Genomic DNA, 18,465 nt, shown 5'->3' with positions numbered 1-18,465 from the left:
AACTGCTTCCTTCATAAGCATACTATGTCAGTAGCTGATTCCTCGTCCGTGGGTTTTTGTTTCATTTTATTTTTGGATGTACAGGCATGGCCAAAAATATTGACGCTCCTGCATTTCTGTCAGATAATGCGCCACTTCACCCAGAGAATTGTTGCAATTACAATTGTTTAGGCATTTGCATGTTTTGTTTCTTTTTGTTTGTATTGGTATGATGCAAAGTGGAGAAACAAAAACCCAAATCTGGCACATTCTATGCAGAACTCCAAGCATGGACTGGACAAAATTATTAGCACCCTCAATTTAATATTTGGTAGAACACCCCTTGGAAAAATAACTGAAATCAATCGCTTCCTGTAACCATTAGTTTTTACACCTCTCTACTGGAATTTTGGACCATTCTTTTGCCAACTACTCCAGGTCTCTCAGATTGGAAGGGTTCCTTTCCCCAACTGCAGTTTTGAGATCTCACTACAGGAGTTCTATGGGATTTAGATACAGACTCATTACCGGACAGTTCTCTCCAGCGCTTTGCCTTAAAGGGGTTGTAAAGGTAATTTTATTATTTTTAAAAAATAACTAACATGTCATACTTACCTTCACTGTGCAGCTCGTTCTGCACAGAGTGGCCCCGAACCTGCTCTTCTGGGGTCCCTCGGCGGCTGTTTCAGCTCCTCCCCGCAAGAAATAACCACCTTAATGCGAGCTCCCTCGCATGGTGGTTAGTTGTTGCGGGCGCGCTCCCGTGATACAGCCGGCGGCTATAGCCGCTCGCTGTATCACTCGGCCCCGCCCCCCGCATTATCGGATGTGATTGACAGCAGCGCGAGCCAATGGCTGCGCTGCTTTCAATCCATCCACTGCAGCCAATCAGCGACCATGCTGAGCTGCAATGGAGATGACGAGAATGTGCAGCGGAGATTCGAGGTGTCAGGTAAGTAAAACGGGGGGGCTGGGGGCGGCGGTATTGTCAAAAGTTTTTTCACCTTAATGCATATAATGCATTAAGGTGAAAAAATTTTTACCTTTACAACCCCTTTAAACCTCTTCTGGATGCTTTTTGACGTGTGCTTTGGGTCATTGTCCTGCTGTAAAACCCATGACCTCTGACTGAGACCCAACTTTCTGACACTGGGCCCTACATTGCACCCCAGAATTTTTTGGTAGTCTTTAGATTTTATAATGCCATGCACACAATCAAGACACCCAGTGCCTAAAGTATGAAAGCAACCCCACAACATCAGTAAACCTCCAACATGTTTGACTGTAGGGACTGTGTTTTTTTTTTTTTTTTTTTTTTTTTCTTTTAAAGGCCTCATTTCTTTTTCTGAAAACAGAATGATGGGCTTTACCAAAATGTTGTACTTTTGTTTCGTCTGTCCACAGCACATTCTCCCAAATAGATTTTTGGCTTCCTCAGGTAAGTTTTGGCAAACTCTTTGATCAATTTTTCTCTTTCGTCCACATCCAGGGAGATCAGCTACAGTGCCATGGGCTGTAAACTTCTTGACAATGTTGCGCACAGTGAACACAGGAACATTAACATCTCTGGAGATGGATTTGTAACCTTGAGATTGACCATGCTTTTCCACATTTTTTGTTCTCTAATTCTAATCCTCAGACAACTCTTTGCTCTTTCTTCTCCATGCGCTGTGTGACACACACACACACACACACACACACTGGGTGCCAATATTTTTGGCCATGACTATACTTGTTTGGCCTAATGCAGTTTTTTTGTGTTTTCTCTAGTTGTTCTTCAAGCTAATATATAGACAAACTTCCATTTTAAATATTTGCTTTAGCCAAAGAGAAAATAAATGCCTTTGCAAACCCAGTCAGTAAAAATGGCGACAACATCCCTGTGCTGTGCGTAGTCTTTTTAGAGAGCAGAGCTTTGGGAGGGGCCAGCCTACCCATTAGGGGTTGCCTGCAGAAAACTACAGGAGGGGGCGGAGACAAGACCAGTCATCCTGCACATGGAGAGAGAGCAGCAGTGACCGGTCTTTATTACAGGACGCTCCTGAACAGAGGTAAAGTTTCACACTGGATTACTGCACAGATCCAGAAGAAATGCACAATGGGACACTTAGATTCAAGTAAGAATACACATCTTTGTATTTACAATATTTGCTTATTCTGGCGTTTAGTTTTATTGAGTAAGGTGTGTGACTATTTGTAATTTTGTTGTACAGACAGACACCGCAGCTCCTGCTATGCCTCCTCAGAACATAACTGAACACTTTAGCTGAAAACATTGAGATTTTATTACAGTCATTGTTTTTGTCTAATGTTTCCCATTTTAAATATTAGGAGGAAAAACAATGAATGTAATTGCAGCAGCATTTAATGGTCCCAGATTGTTTTTCCAGTTACACTTAATTTTCGCTGGTTAGTTACGGTAATGTACAGCTCAGAAGCTTCCTGTGACTTGATACGTGGTGATGAAGATCTGGTTTCCCTCCTTCAGAGGTTCCTGTGGAGGGGGACAGCACACCTAACACCATCCTGAAACATTTAAAACTTTGCAGAGTGTATTAGTCACAGTGCCTGTCACCTGTCGCCTTTCAGTACAGAGCTGGGATCATGCCACTGATATGCGAGCCACCATGTGATACCTACAAATCTGTTGCACGGCCAAAGCGGTGCTTTGTAACTGATATAACCTCAAGTGCTGCAAGCCACACGCTCAGGGTCTCTGGCTGTCCTCTAGTTATTTACCTGCAAAGTCACACAGCTGTGGTCCATTACTATGACATGATCACATAACATAAGTTAATCATCATTTTGAAACTCCAGCCTTGTGTGTGAAAGGAAAGCTTCTATAGTGTCCCCTTGCTTGGATTTCTTTTACACATGGGCTGCATTCTGCCTGTCCTATCAACACTTGCCCACAAGGGGGAGCGTGTTAGTAATTCGCCTCGCAACATAAGACCCCATTCACCCTTGCGAATGGGGCCATTTGTGATTAGCCGCTGGAGACCCAGCAGGTCTGCGTATGATCTGCCAAGGCAAATGAGCAAATGTAATTGTCTGCAAAATGCTACGGGAGATGTCAGCCTCCCATTGCTTTCAGTGGGGTTTCCTGCCCACAGCTAATCACAGGTAACCCCTACTGCTGGATCTTCCCCGCAGTTGAGCTCCAATGTCCATATTCACAGTATACATTCATATCAGTCCCTGTCTCCCAAAAGCTTGCACTCTAAGGTGCCTACCTTACATGCATACATACTAGGACCAATTTAGACAGGAGCCCAATAACCACTTGCCGACCGCACACTGTAGTTTTACTGCTACAGTGCAGGCCGGCTGTGCAGAATTGCGTATATGCACATTTTCAGGCTGGGGGCGCGAGTGGCTGCCTTCCCTGCTGTGTCCCTGGTTCCAGCACATGCCAATCAGTGGTTCCTGGCCAATGATTTATGGCCAGGACCTACCGATCATCAGAACGAGTGACGGAGAGCTTTGTGTATGTAAATAATGCAAAGCTCTCTTCTGACAGCAGCGATGTGTCGGTTTTTGTTTTCGCTGCAAAGCAGGGAATAAAATCCGGTGCATTCTTTAGTAAAAGCAGCACACAGTAAACCTAGTTGGACACACATTTAACCCTTTGATTGCCCCAAATGTTACCCTCTTCCCAGCCAGTGTCATTAGTACAGTGTCAGTGTATATTAGCACTGATCGCTGTATACGTGTCGCTAGAGATGCCAGTGGCAGTTTGACATTTGTGGGAACTGGCTGTTGGTGTCAGATTGCCCACCGTCCTGCTATAATTGGCTGATCACTGCCATTACTAGTATAAAATACCGTATTTGCTGGCGTATAAGGCGACTGGGCATATAAGACGACCCCCTAATTTAATTTTCTAGATAAAACCTAGGTTTTGGGCTATACTTGCTGTACAAGACTACCCCTTCCGGGGCAACATGGTTATGACTTACCGGTACTTAAAATCTTTCAAAATCCTCATCCCCATCTTTTCTGTTACTCCATATTGTCTTGCAGCAGCACAGTTTTGTTCCTTGGCAAAGTTTACAACTTTCAGCTTGAAACTGGCTTCATGTTTTCCTCTTGCTGGAGCCATGATGGGGGTCATGTCTACCAGCCATTTTTACACCCACTAATCTGTAATTTGTCAGATATTACCGCTGGATATGCTCGTATTGGCAGAGGTTGTAACATCAGCCTCTCTGACTCTCAAAGCCAATCCGAGCAGGCGGTATACTGTATGTAGTCTGCGCTGATTGGCAGAGGTTGTTGCATCATCAGCCCGTGCCTCTCTGACTCTAAAAGCCAATCCGAGCAGGCTTTGTATTCATTAATAAAATCGCTCGCCATGATTGGCTCAGCTGAAGCTACATACAGTATTACTGCACATCCTGCGGGCTGACATCCAGGGATATTCGTTTTTGGTTCAGCTTGGCCCAGACTAAGAGTGGGAACTCAAGGTACACCGCGTATAAGACTACCCCTGTTTTTTGTTTTTGGTTTTTGGTTTTTTTTTTGGGAGGGAGGATATTTTTAAGTCTAAAAAGTCGCCATCTATGCCAGAAAATACGCCGGAAATAAAAATTCCAGTATACGTTTCATAGTTTGTAGACTTTCATGCAAACCAATCGGTATACGCTTATTGGGTTTTTTTTTTTTTTTTTTATCAGAATACATTTTGGCCTAAATGTATGAAGAAATTAGATTTTTAAAATGTTTTTAATAGATATGTTTTATAACAAAGTAAAAACCTTTTTGAAAAAAATAGTGTGCTCTTTTTTGTTTATAGAGGGGGAAAAAAACAGTGCTGATCAAATGCCACCAAAAGAAAGCTCCTATTTTGTGTGGAAGAAAATGACATAAATTTTGTTTGAGTACAGCATTGCATGGCCGTGCAAATTGCCATATAAGTAGTGTAGTTGCGGAATAGCAAAAAATGGTCTGGTCATGGAGGCGGTAAAATCTTCCAGAGCTGAGGTGGATAACCTACCAGAATGTCTTTGGAGTGTGGGAGGAAATCGGTGCAAAAGTAGGGACAACATGTAAACTCCATGCAGGTAGTGTCCTAGTTGAGATTTGAACTGAGGTCTCCAATGCTTCACAGCAATAGTGCTGTATTTCATCTATGTATTTAGCTGTCTCTCTGTAGTTATGTTAAAAATTTATACAGCATGAATAACCCTTTTAAATACACAGCTATGAAAACTGGAACGGTGACTTTATTTTCACAAGAATGTTTAAAAGCTGACATTTAATGCCTTTGGAATTCAGATGCATTGAGATAGCTGGGTTTATTGACTGCTAATATCTAACGTTTAGAAATCCAACAGTTGATAGCCGTCCTGTGGGAATTCTAAGATCCTTCAGATAATAGACTGCATATTTGCATGACATCAAGATATAAAGATAGTTATGTGTTATAGGATGATGTCTTGCAGGAGATCTGGCGGACAGGTATTCACATATATTGATACAGGAGCATTTTTGCACACCCCAATGTCTATGGCAGCCCCCGCCAGCCCTGTTGTGTTTATTGACCCGCTTGATGGTGTTTTCTGCAGAGACATCCAGCCAGGGCCAAATACAGCTTCCCATCACATTAAGTTCCACTTAAAGGGACTCTCGTCCTGATGTAGAGCACTTTATTTCTTGTGATCAATATGGATGTCTTGTGGCTTATAGAAGTTTATAGATCCGAGTTCTTCGGTTCTACGTGAAGATTGCATTTAGTACACCTCAAATAGAAGGATGTTTTCTGAGCACGTACAACCTACCACCTACTCCATTTGTGAAGGTTGTGTAAATAGCGGTGTATCTTCCAAAGATTTTTTTTTTTTTTTTTTGCTGCTTAGGATTGCAAGCTAAAACTCTAGTTTGTGTTTTTAGTGTGCGCGTGTTGAATTTGTATGGTTCACATGAAATCTTTTGTGTTGCATTTTTATGAGCTTGCTGTGCCATACTTTAAAGCGTAGCTCCACGCTCCTGTAGGATTTTTTTTTTTTTTTTAGTCAGCAGCTACAAATACTGTAGCTGCAGGCTTTTAATATTTGGACACTTACATGTCCAGGAATCCAGCAGTATCTTCACCCGAGCCAACTTTTTAATTGGCTATTGGGTGCTGCCACCTCAGCCATCTCCACTAAGGATAACCCTACTGCTGATACACGAAGCACGCTGCACTCTGATTGGGCCAGCTGCTGGGGAAGGAGGAGGGGGGCGAATTTCCGGCTGAGTTCGCCGTGAGGAACACAGCCTGAAGTTGGGAGCAGGTACCTAATCAAAACCAGGCAGATAAGCGGAGCTTCCCCCTTTTGGGTGGAGCTCCGCTTTAAGATCCTCATCTCAAGGATCTTAGAATTCCCAGAATATGTAGACAGAAGTTTTTTCATAGCCTTTGCACAGTAAGGGCTCAGTCGCTATATGGCACCCTGACACACCTTGCTAACAGAAGTGAGTTGCAGTGTGGCACGCGGCCAGAAATGGTGCATGCATGTCAGTGTGTTGCCACATGCAATGCTGCAACTAACGTCTGTTGGCAAGGTACAGTGGGGTGCCATTCATAACGAGTCACACCAGCACATGTAATCTGTGTTGCCGTATGTCACGCACATGTAAAGGGGCCCTTGTAGATCAAAATTGTAAAGCACAGTCACTGTGCTGTACTACCAAGCAGGAAGCAATGCCTGCATACTGTAAGTACTGTGCACATATTGCTACAAGCTATGCAGTGAAAAAATATTTAAAGTAGATTTAAACACTAATGGCTGGTAAACATGATGAGATTATTGTACAAATGATCGTCTGTGTGTTAGTTTTTGTTTTTTTTTTTTGTTTTGTTTTTTTTTTTTTTTGCATGCTAGTTTCATATTGAAAATGGAAGAGTTTACTAAAGTTATGAAAATTCTCATAGGACAGAATAAATTCAGAAGTGATGTAATTGGGGCTGCAACTAACGATTATTTTCATAATCGATTAGTTGGCCGATTACTGTTTTGAGTAATCGATTTAATAGGATAATGACTTTAAAAAAAAAAGTGTGGTGTATAATTTAGTTAATATGTAAAGTTTAAAAAAAAGTAGTAAAAAAAAACAAAAAAAAAAAAAGTTCACTTTATTCTCTATACAGTGGTAAATATAAATGACCAACTATATGGTAAGGGAGCAAAATCTCTAATCCACTCTGAGAATAGCAGACAGAAGAGATATACTATTGACTCTGGTAAATATCAGACTCGGATTAAAAAAAAAATATGTAAAGAAAAAATAATTTAAGACCTGTAATATGCTGGCCATACAAAAAAAAGTGTTCCTTCAAAAAGTAATTTTAAGAACGTTCGTTCGATTTTTGATTTTTTTTTTTTTCCATCATTAGTGGGGTCAAATCGATGTTTTTTTTTGACCACAGTGATGGGAAAATTTGAAGCAGCAGAATAGAAAAGTTCTTGGTCAAAGGAATTTTTAGACAGTGTATGGAGTTTTTGTTCAGAAATTACATTCATTTTAAAACTGAATGTTAAAAGCAAGTGAAATTTTCAAATGACATTCTTTCGTTCAGCGAATGTACAAAGATTTTTCGTAATGAATATTCTCGTCTGAAAATCAATGTGTATGGCCAGCATAAGGCTTGGTTCACACCTATGCAGTTTGCTTTTGATCTGTTTCTGCAGTGTTTTTTGCTGTGCATTGTGCATTTTGCATTTTTGTACGCGCAATTTTGCTACGATTTGCATGTTTGCATTTATTTTTAATGCTTTTTTTTATTTTTTTTATTCTTAAAATATTAAGAAAATTATGGCCAATTATGACATTTCTCTCCAACATGTAAAAATCATATTATTTTTTTTTTTTGCTGGAAAATTACATAGAACCCCCAAACATTATTTTTTAGCAAAGACCCTAGAGAATACAATGGCGGTCGTTGCAACTTTTTATCTCACACGGTATTTGCGCAGAAATTTTTCGAACGCCTATTTTTGGGGGGAAAGATTTTGTGCTTTAAAAAATAAATAAATAAAACTAGTAAAGTTAGCCCAATTTTCTTGCATAATGTGAAAGATGAAGTTACGCCGAGTAAATAGATACCTAACATGTCACGCTTCAGAATTGCACATGCTTGTGGAATGGTGCCAAACTTCAGTACTTAAAAATCCCCATAGGCGATGTTTTAAACATTTTTACTGGTTACATGTTTTGAGTTAGCGGAGGTCTAGGGCTAGAATTCTTGCTCTCGCTCTAATGTTCGCGGCGATACCTCACGTGTGGTTTGAACACAGTTTTCATATGTGGGCGGGACTTGCTTATGTGTTTGCTTCTGCTTGCGAGCACACGGGGACAGGGGTGCTTTAACTTTTATTTTTTTAAATTTTTTTTTGTTTTGTTTTGACACTTTTTAAATAAAAAAAAAAAAAATTTTTTTTTTTTTTTTTATTCCTATTACAAGGAATGTAAACATCCCTTGTAATAGGAATATGGCATGATCGGTCCTCCTTTACAGTGAGATATGGGGTCAATAAGACCCCACATCTCACCTCTAGGCTGGGAAGCCTTCCTAGCCGAGGCGGTGACGTTTGTTTTGAATGCAGAGGCTGGGCGTGACGTCATAACATCGCGCCCGGCCTCGGATCGATCTTAGAGACTCCGGTGACCATCTGGTCCGCCGGAAATCTCTATGGTAAACATCTGGGGCCAGCGGATCCTGTCTCTGACTCACCAATTGGAAGTGGTGAGTCGTTAGAAGCACTGGAGGGTGGCGGGAGGGGGTGTCCCCTCTCGCCGCCTGTAAGAACGATCAAGCGGTGGAAGTCTATTGAAAAAAAGTCCTTGACCCTTTCCAAACGCAGCAGCTGAAAAAAGCATAGATGTGAATGTGTCCCATAGGAAACCATGTTAAATGAACTGTAGTGCAATTTTGCAAAAAGCAACAGAAAACACATAGATGTGAATTAGGCCTAAGACTTTTAGTTGCAGCAGCATGCTTTTTTTTTTTTTTTTTTTTTTTTTTTTTTTTGTATCTGCTGTCATCATGGGGTTAAAAAAAACTCAAATTGGCCCTTTTATAGTACACACAGAGCAGATAATTGCTGCTATAATGGGTTCCTTTATACTGTGAAGCAGTGAAAGTAATAATATAGATTACTTAGAACAATACTGTATATAATAAATATACCCAGAAGTAGGATATATGGGCTTTATAACTAGGAGTCAGACATGAATCTATATGAAGGGAGATGGAAATCTTTTAGATTAAAGTAGTACTAAAAGCTGAGATTTTATTTTTCATGTATATATATATATATATTCTCATCCTACTGGCAAAAGTTCACTTTAAGCCTAGATTCACACTAGTGTGATGCGGGAGCCAGCGGTTCCCACATCGCTCCTCTCCGGCAGGCGGTTCACACTGCCTTGTGCGAACCGCTGCAGGTGTCATTAACTTTTGACACCCCCAGTTTAGTTCACAGTTCGCACTGCGATCTGTGAACTCGCACAGGAATCGTATTGCATGGGTGAGAACATCCATGCGATCTGATTCTAGAGAAAAACAAGTCCCTGCACTATTTTCTGTGCGAATCCAATGTGAGTTCAGCCATACAACTGTATAGCTGAGCTCGCATTGCTCAGGTGCCGATCACAGCAGTGTGAACCCAGGCTAAATGTAATTGTAATGCCTTCTATTACCTCCAGTCTATCAGCCTCACCTTCTCTGGGTTCAGATGTTGATCTTCCCTGCACACAGTCTTTTTTTTTTTTTTTTTTTTTAAACCAACATGTTATACTTGCCAGGCACTTACTGACATGAATGGTGTACTGAGCTGTATGTGTACTGCACTATTTCCTGATATGTAAACAAATAATGCATTCTGTATGCAGGCCCCCTAATCGGCTGGCCGATTAATCGATTAGTTATTTCAGCCCTAGATGTGGTGTATTTTGTATTTTATTTTCGAACAACTGTACTGATTAAACAAAACTCATACCATTTTTTTTTTTTGGTATCGTACAAGAACATTTTTTGTGCTTGTCCCATCTGACCATTTTGCAGGCATAGTCACGATCACCTCTTGAAAGCTGTGTGCTAATGATCAGATTATCATACGATTTGCTTCAAAAGCGGTATCTTTCCTATGATTTTTTGATTGTGGTTACGGCATAGTTAATGGCATGACCTTTAGATTGCTTTGTGAACTGCGTAGCATACACAATTGCCATGGTGTGTGTGTTTTTTTTTTTTTTTTTTTTTTTTTCCCCCCCATGGTTTTTCATCCTTTTTGTTGCATCTCTGTGCTGTCTACAAACAGTTCAGCAATGGCTGCATGGCATTTCTCAATGTGGGTTTCCTGATGATGAAAACAGTTGCTGTGTGTAACTTGTTTTATAAGGGATACTTTGTAGTATTGTGTATTGGAGGCCTGAGTGACAATGTAGACGCACAGTTGGTAGATGGGAAAAGAGAATTGTCATCCTATAATGGGAAGTGCTGGATAAAGGACGCTCATGGCAAGTTCACCAGGAATTATGTTTATACAGTGACTTGTAAAAGTATTCATATCCCTTTTTGAAATTTTACGTTCTTGGCTGTAACAAGACAAAAGGTGGAAATGCATTGGGGTTTTATGTGATAAACAACATAAAGTGGCACAAAATTGTGAAGTGAAAGAAAAATTATAAATTATTTTCAAAATCTTTTACAAATAAATATGTGGTGTGGCATGAATTTGTTTTCTGCCCCCCTAAGACAATACTTCGTAGAACCACCTTTTTGCTGCAATTACAGCTGCAAGTCTTTTTGGGGATGTCTCTACCAGCTTTGCACATCTAGAGTGACATTTTTGGCCATTCTTAATTGCAAAATATCTCAAGCTCTGTCAGCTTGGATGGAGAGTGTCTGTGAACAGCAATTTTCAAGTCTTGCCACAGATTCTCAATTGGATTTAGGTCTGGACTTTGTCTGGACCATTCTAACACTTGATGTTTTTATCTAAACCATTCCATTGTAGCTCTGGCTGTATGTTTAGGGTCGTTGTCTTGCTGGAAGGTGAACCTCCACCCCAGTCAAGTCTTTTGCAGACTCTAACAGGTTTTCTTCTAAGATTGCCCTGTTTTTGGCTCCCTCCATCTTCCCATCAGCTCTGACCAGCTTCCCTGTCCCTGCTGAAGAAAAGCATCCCCATAACATGATGCTGCCACCGCCATGAACGGTGTGTTCAGTTTGATGTACAGTGTTAGTTTTCCGCCACACATTGCATTTTGCTTTTTAGGCCAAAAAAGTTCAATTTATGACTCATCTGACCAGAGCATCTTCTTCCACATGTTTGCTGTGCCCCTCACATGGCTTCTCGCAAATGGGGCTTCTTATAGCTTTCTTTCAATAATGGCTTTCTTCTTGCCACTCTTCCATAAAGGTCAGATTTGTGGAGTGCACGACTAATAGTTGTCCTGTGGACAGATTCTCCTACCTGAGCTGTAGATCTCTACAGCTCCTCCAGAGTTACCATGAGCTTCCTGGCTGCTTCTCTGATTAATACTCTCCTTGCCCGGCCTGTCAGTTTAGGTGGATGGCCATGTCTTGGCAGGTTTTCAGTTGTGCCATACTCTTTCCATTTTCGAATGATAGATTGAACAGTGCTCCGTGAGATGTTCAAAGCTTGGGATATTTATTTTTATAACCTAACCCTCCTTTAAACTTCTCCACAACTTTATCCCTGGCCTGTCTGTGTTCCTTAGCCTTCATGATGCTATTTGTTCACTACAGCTCTCTAACAAACCTCTGAGGGTTTCGCAGAACAGGTGTATTTTATATTGAGTTAAATTACACACAAGTGGACTCTATTTACTAATTAGGTGACTTCTGAAGGTATTTTGTTCCACTAAATTTTAGTTAGGGGTATCAGAGTAAAGGGGGGTGAATACAAATACATGCCACACTTTTCAGATATTTATTTGTAAAATATTTTGAAAACCATTTATCATTTTCCTTCCACTTTGCAATTATGTGCCAATCCCAATGAAATAAACTTGTTTTTGGTTGTAACATGACAAAGTGGAAAATTTCAAGGGGTATGACTACTTTTTCAAGGCACTGTAGATCTACCTTTTTAAAATGACATTAACATTCCGAGATTGGGAGGGGCAGGCATATGCAGTTGAGTTGATCGAACTGTTTATCTATCCCTGACCCTCCTGTTTTCTTCGTTGAGTTGATTCTTTGAGGTCCGGCTGCAGTGCCATATCTTATTCTGGCATAACCCGGCGCCTATTAGAGTTTAGCCTGATCTGTACATATCTGGCATTTCTGAAGTGATGCCTGGAAATGCAGGGTCACTTCCCTACAGATCAGGGCTGATTGGGGTGGCAGATATGAGCCAGTGTGAACTCCCTAGCCTTGGATGTCATCCCATAACCATTTGCTGTCACTTTGCAGCCTGCACCCTAGAAGACTTGGGGCATCTGTACTGAGTTGTAGAGGACACTCCCTCTAAGCGGAAGCAGTGTGATTCAAGGATTTGCCAAGCTGACAAGATTACATTCTAATTAGGTTGGCTTCTACAGTGATAACTAGATCACTATGTGTGGGTCACTTGAGAGCCTAAAAGCTTGAATGAGTCTGTAAATGTGACAGTTTAATGAATTGGAGGATATTTTGTTTTATAGTAGATTGTAGCATGGGTGGTAGGACTGCTCAATTCGGTATCTAGCATTTGCCTATATTGTTATACATCCCTCCCCCAACTGGCTTGCTTCTGGTGACACATCTGGTCGTACATGCCTCACCCACCTTATTCTCCTAGATACAGCCAACCTACAGATGCACTGCACATGTGTTTGCTTGGAAATTGTTGCTTCTCCACTTTTTTTTTTTTTAGTATGGACATAAATGTGAAATATAAAATGTATAAATGTATTGATACATGATCTGGAACGTTTGTGATTTAGTTGGGTTTTTATGTTTTCTTGTGTTGCAGAAATCGGAGGAATGTGACAGCATAGAGGAACCGGTGCAGGAGGATGAAGGCTTTATGGGAATGGCGCCTCTCCTGCAGGCTCATCACGCCATGGAGCGGGTGGAGGAATTTGTCTGTAAGGTATGTGGGCAGACCTTGATATCCTAATACTAGGTGTCTGATTGGAAAATGTCCAAACACCAGCACTGTCTTCTGGGAGAGGGAGGAGAGGAAGTCGCACTCTTCCACATCAGAAGTATGGGATATTTACTTCATCTCTGGCAGCTGGGCAGAGTAGGGGTACTTGCTTGCCATTATAGCAGCTTTCCGTTTTCAAGGAAATGAAGTAAAGGTTTGGGCAATGCTTTTTTCAGATGGTTACAAAAAAAGGAGCAAACCATGTGGCCTGGCAGTGGGTTAAACAAATAGAACTTTGAAGTGCAAGAAGAAGGTGCTATTTCACCCAGTATAGATCTTTAGTTATTGCTAGAGGGATCCTCAGCTCAGCACAAGGAAGGGAGGGTGTCACCAGGGAAGGATATAAGGGGTGAAATGGGCAGCAGTAAAAACCTGACAGAGGATTTATCCCTTCCCTTCTACACTTAATGCCTGATATATGGAATTCAGTCTCTTTATAGGCATCTTCCTGCAATAAAGGAAGATGCCTTTGTTCTGTGCTGGGGATTTGCTGGGGACCTTAATCTCTGTGGAAGGAGGCAACAGGCCACTCATTCGATCTTACACTGTCTGCTGGGACATCAGCAGCAGGTAACATGTAAACATTGCTCCTTGCATTCCTTAGAGCCTCAGAGCCTCACATCTTCAGTGACGTCAGTTTCTATTTCAGCACAATGTCGCTGGTGATTACAGGCTAGAGTTCACATTTCCTGTAATCAGGATGAGCGTTTATGATGTGGTGGGGGAAGAAAGATTTCATGGGGAGGTATCCTAAGGACATACTTCATGGGGTCATAGTGAGTTTTTTTTCTTGGAGATGCTCCATGTGATCTCAAGAGTTAACTTGGAGCTTCCGTCTTATCCTTGGTGAGACATGCATACTTTTAGTTTATAAGGGGTTTTTTAAACGTTTTTGTGCATCTTTAAAGACGTACTATCACCCGTGGGTTTGGATTTTTCCCAGGGAACACATCATGTAAGCTGAAAATACGACAAAACCGCAAGCAAAAAACGCTTCATTTTTTTCACCACATTGTTTGAGGCGCCTAATTCATTCTCAGTCAAAGCGTTAAGCGGTTTTCAGTTTGCTGTCCTTGAACACTTCTCTGTATTATTCTATAAGACAACATCAGCGCAGCCATGCAAGGCTAATATTGGGAATTTCTGGTGGCTAAAAAAAAGTGTGCAGTTGTATTTTCTACCCATGGAGAAGAGTCCCCTAACAGTAAAATTATTTTCAGAGTGTGGGTTGTCAGAACCCAAGGCAAGACATGTAATTTGCATCCCTAACCCACGGACATTTAGCGCTTCTCGAGTCCCTTCGACTTGTACAGTATTAAAACCCTTTATGGTACATTTTAAGATGTACTACTTTCTCTTTGTTCTCCTTTCTCTCCCCCCCCCCCTATTTTCCTCTCCCTTCCATGTATTCTCTATTTTTATTCCTTCTCTTACTCCTTGGTGGGGGGGATGGGATGAGTGGCAGTGCTGGCGGGGGGAGTTGGGATGAGTGGCAGTGCTGGCGGGGAGAGTTGGGATGAGTGGCAGTGCTGGCGGGGGGAGTTGGGATGAGTGGCAGTGCTGGCGGGGAGAGTTGGGATGAGTGGCAGTGCTGGCGGGGGGAGTTGGGATGAGTGGCAGTGCTGGCGGGGAGAGTTGGGATGAGTGGCAGTGCTGGCGGGGGGAGTTGGGATGAGTGGCAGTGCTGGCGGGGAGAGTTGGGATGAGTGGCAGTGCTGGCGGGGAGAGTTGGGATGAGTGGCAGTGCTGGGGGGAGTTCTGATCAGCCAACTTAGGTGCTCTTGATCAAGGTCATCTGCTGATCTGAGAACTGTAGTGGGGACTTTTAATGGCAATTCTAATCGCAGGTAGTGTTACTGTGTCTCTGGCTTCACTGTGTCGCCAGCTCTGTTGTGTCTCGTAGAAGTGACACTTATGCCGAAATCAGGAGATGGGATCTCCTCCAGCCTCTCCCACTTAACATTCCTCACCAGTCAGCTGACCTCTAGTCTCTGCCCCCCAGTCATGCCGTGAACTGAATGGGCAGCAGCGAAGAGGCTGGGTGGGCAGCACTGTACAGGGTTCTGCCTTTTTTAAGCCAGTCATAGACGGTTCAAATTAACCATGCGTGGGCAGGCTGATTGTGCCCAAGTTGATCGCTCAACTGGGTAAAACCAGTCTGTCAGCTTTTTCAGTTTGTCTGTGTAGCGGCCGAGATGGCTCCCCCCAACACCACTGCCAGGATAACGCCATACCTCCGTGGGAGGATTCCCTCATCCACACTGACTGTGTTAATGGGGGAATCAAGTGATTTTCTTCCCTGCAACCTGTGGTTACAGGAAAGAAAATCGCACCATCTGTGGCTGGCTTTACGGTCATAATTACTGATCAACTGGATGACAGTGTCTGTATCAACATGAATTTAGGCAGTTGATAGTGTAAGAGCTGTCCAGACTTTACCTCTAACTTGGAACTCCAAATTGCCTTGTTCTTGTATTTAGTACCAATGTACTCTATGACCTATTTTGCCCCTCCACAACTTTGCTGCATCCTATTGTGCCACCAACAGCACATTTTAGGTGAGCTTCTAGAAAGGTCCTGCTAACTCACAAATGTTTAATGCATGCGTCCACCTTGGTGTGTGTTGCCTTTTTTTTTTTTTTTTTTTTGCACCTCTTACATCTTTTCCCCCATCTATACAGGTGTGGGAGGGTCGATGGCGAGTCATTCCCCATGATGTTCTCCCTGATTGGCTAAAGGACAATGATTACCTCCTACATGGTCACCGCCCACCCATGCCTTCCTTTAGGGCGTGCTTCAAGAGCATCTTCAGGATACACACAGAGACCGGCAACATCTGGACCCATCTTCTCGGTAAGGTTAAAAAAAAGAACAGGGAATCACTATCCACCATTCATCTGCCAGATAAGGTGCTTTGTAAAAGATTATGTCCAAAAGGAAACAAAACCATTCAGAGTGCAGCCGTCATGCATCTGTAATTGGCTGTAAGAATGAATGTTGCCTGTTATTGGTACCCTGGCAAAAATGATTTTATATCAAACACACAAGACGTTGCCTCTGGCTGTTTCTGCACTTCTGTAATTTCTTTGGTAGCTGCAGAAAGCTCACATTTGCACATTTCTCTCCTGGGCCCTGCCATGTACTATTGTAGTCTCCAAGCAGGACGGACGTCCTGAGTACAAATCTGTAAGTTTTCTGTACAGAATTCACCCCACTGAGGTCACACTGGCTATAATTGCGTTATTAAAATATCCCTGTATTTATGGATTGATCTGCATCCTGGAAATAACATCAGTGGTGCAGTGCATATGTTCTCATCATCCTAATTCTAACTTTATCCCCTTCTCCTTCATTCATAACATTATAGGATGGAGACAGAGCACCATGTGTGCCTCACCCCTCCTCTCTTGTGTAATTGTGAGTCATTGTTTTCTTAATAACACCCAACACTATGCTGTTGTATAACTACTCCTCCCTGTGCCTGTTATTTCTTCACATCCATTGTATCACGGCTTTTTTTCCTAGCTTCCCACCCCATGTAAAAACCCACAATGCACTCCTGTGTGTTGTAACTGGGAAAGGCAGGTTGACTTAAAAATATGGCAGCTGTTCAAATCAATGGGTAAGAAAAATAGGAAATGGGCAGGGCCAATTCCCCAGCACGCAGTTCAGCTGGATGGCTTATAAAGCTTAGTTTAAACCTTGTCAACATTTTGGTACCATGCTGTTTAGTGTACTACCCTGTCTACATACACCTTTCCTGTGCTAGCTTTTACATTGATCTGAACGGCTGCTATTTTTTTGCTTTGTTGGATTTGGTTATTATTCCCTCTTGGTCGATTAAATATACCAATTAAAGAGTCTTTCTTCTTTTTTTTTTGTTTGTTTGTTTGATGTGCACCAATTATACCTGTTAATCTTACCAGAAATCTTGCTTCTGGTTGTGTGTGTGTGTGTGTGTGTGGGGTGGATGAGAAAGGTCTGTGTGCTTTGTAGTCCATTGAAAATTGAAGTAGGCAGGCCTGACACCACATGCTTGGGATCTCAGAGTATGATGGGGGAGGAGGTATGGTAATAGAAAGATGGGGAATGAGTAGATAGACAATGAAAAGTCTGTGTTCTGTAATCCACCAGAAGTGAAGTAGGCAGGGCTGACACCACATGCTTGGGAATTTGCAGCTGTGTTGCTATGTCAGGTAGGGGGCACACTAGATTTCTGGCACATCAACACATATATCTTTTTGTGCTTGCAGCGTGTTTAGAGGTATACCACATAGAAAAATCTGCATGTATTCTACAAATGTACTAAATATCTGTTTTTGTTTTGACCTTTTACATATGAAAACCAATGTTGACACAATTATAATTTTTTTTTTTTTTTTTGCTCCAAAGACCTTGTTGCTAGTGTCAGCTGTCACACTGCACTTGGGACCACAGTAGACCACCATTAAGTGTCCAAAACTCTTAAGAAATAGGCAGCTCTTGCCACAAACAGGGAAATTTGTTGCCTATTTTAGGTTAAAAGAAAAGACAAGAATGCCTTGAAGTGTGTGCTTATGAAGTATGTAGTCCTTTTTGTATAAAAATGCAGAACTTTACCCATAACTTGATCTAAAATGTTTAGCATTAGCAATAATTTAGTAAGGAGCATACATTTCACAATAAATCTGCTACCAAAGTTGGTGTGCTGTAAATTGCCTGCAGCGTTGTGCCTGTTCCTTTTTGCCAGGAGGCTGCCATTTTGCTGAAGCCCAGAGCCCCTGGGCAGCAGTAAATCTTTAGGCTGCCAGCAGATCAGCCTCTACAAATTTGGCACAGTGCAGAAAAATAGAGATCAACTGAGCTTGTGCAGAGCAGTGAGAGACAATGTACTACTGGATTTTAAAACGTATAGGTGCTTTTAATGTTTCACATAGCTATACCTGAAAAAGAGGCCAGCCTGAAGTGATCTAGCAGGACATCATTTTCTGACTAAAACTTCACTAAGAGGTTTGCTCGAGTAAAGCAATCACTTGTAAAATTCAAAGTTAGGTTTAAAACATCGGGCTAGATTCACAGAACCTTTCAGGTATCAAAACACCGTCAGCCAGTAATACATAACCTGATGTTTCCAGAGCCACCTGAGACTACTACATACTTCATCAGGACAAAGTGCTCTGTCCTTTTTTTGTTTTACACAACCAGTTTCTTTTCTGTCCAGCCTTATTAAGTCCTGAAGAGCTTTTCTGTTTCCAAAGGCAAGTTGACTTTGACTTAGAAGATCCTAAAATAAGCTGCAGCACAATCCTTGTGGTCAGTCCTGTTTTATAACAAACAATATCGGCAACTTGGTGGTTACAAA

At 41.8% G+C, this 18,465-nt stretch overlaps 1 protein-coding gene across 3 annotated transcripts in view; it reads left to right on the top strand.

Annotated features, from left to right (window-relative positions):
• ADIPOR2 (adiponectin receptor 2) overlaps positions 1 to 18,465 on the top strand; it is a 120,950-nt gene that overhangs the window by 83,996 nt on the left and 18,489 nt on the right. For all 3 annotated transcript variants that reach the window (XM_073621598.1, XM_073621597.1, XM_073621596.1), the window contains exons 3-4: positions 12,948 to 13,067; positions 15,806 to 15,977. In XM_073621598.1, the coding sequence (XP_073477699.1) occupies positions 12,948 to 13,067; positions 15,806 to 15,977 (292 nt within the window). The remainder of the gene's footprint in view (positions 1 to 12,947; positions 13,068 to 15,805; positions 15,978 to 18,465) is intronic.

Source organism: Aquarana catesbeiana, linkage group LG03 (assembly GCF_042186555.1).
Source record: "Aquarana catesbeiana isolate 2022-GZ linkage group LG03, ASM4218655v1, whole genome shotgun sequence".
Taxonomy (NCBI): Eukaryota; Metazoa; Chordata; class Amphibia; order Anura; family Ranidae; genus Aquarana; species Aquarana catesbeiana.
The sequence above is the reverse complement of the archived record's forward strand: the minus strand, read 5'-3'. Positions and strand labels throughout refer to the sequence as shown.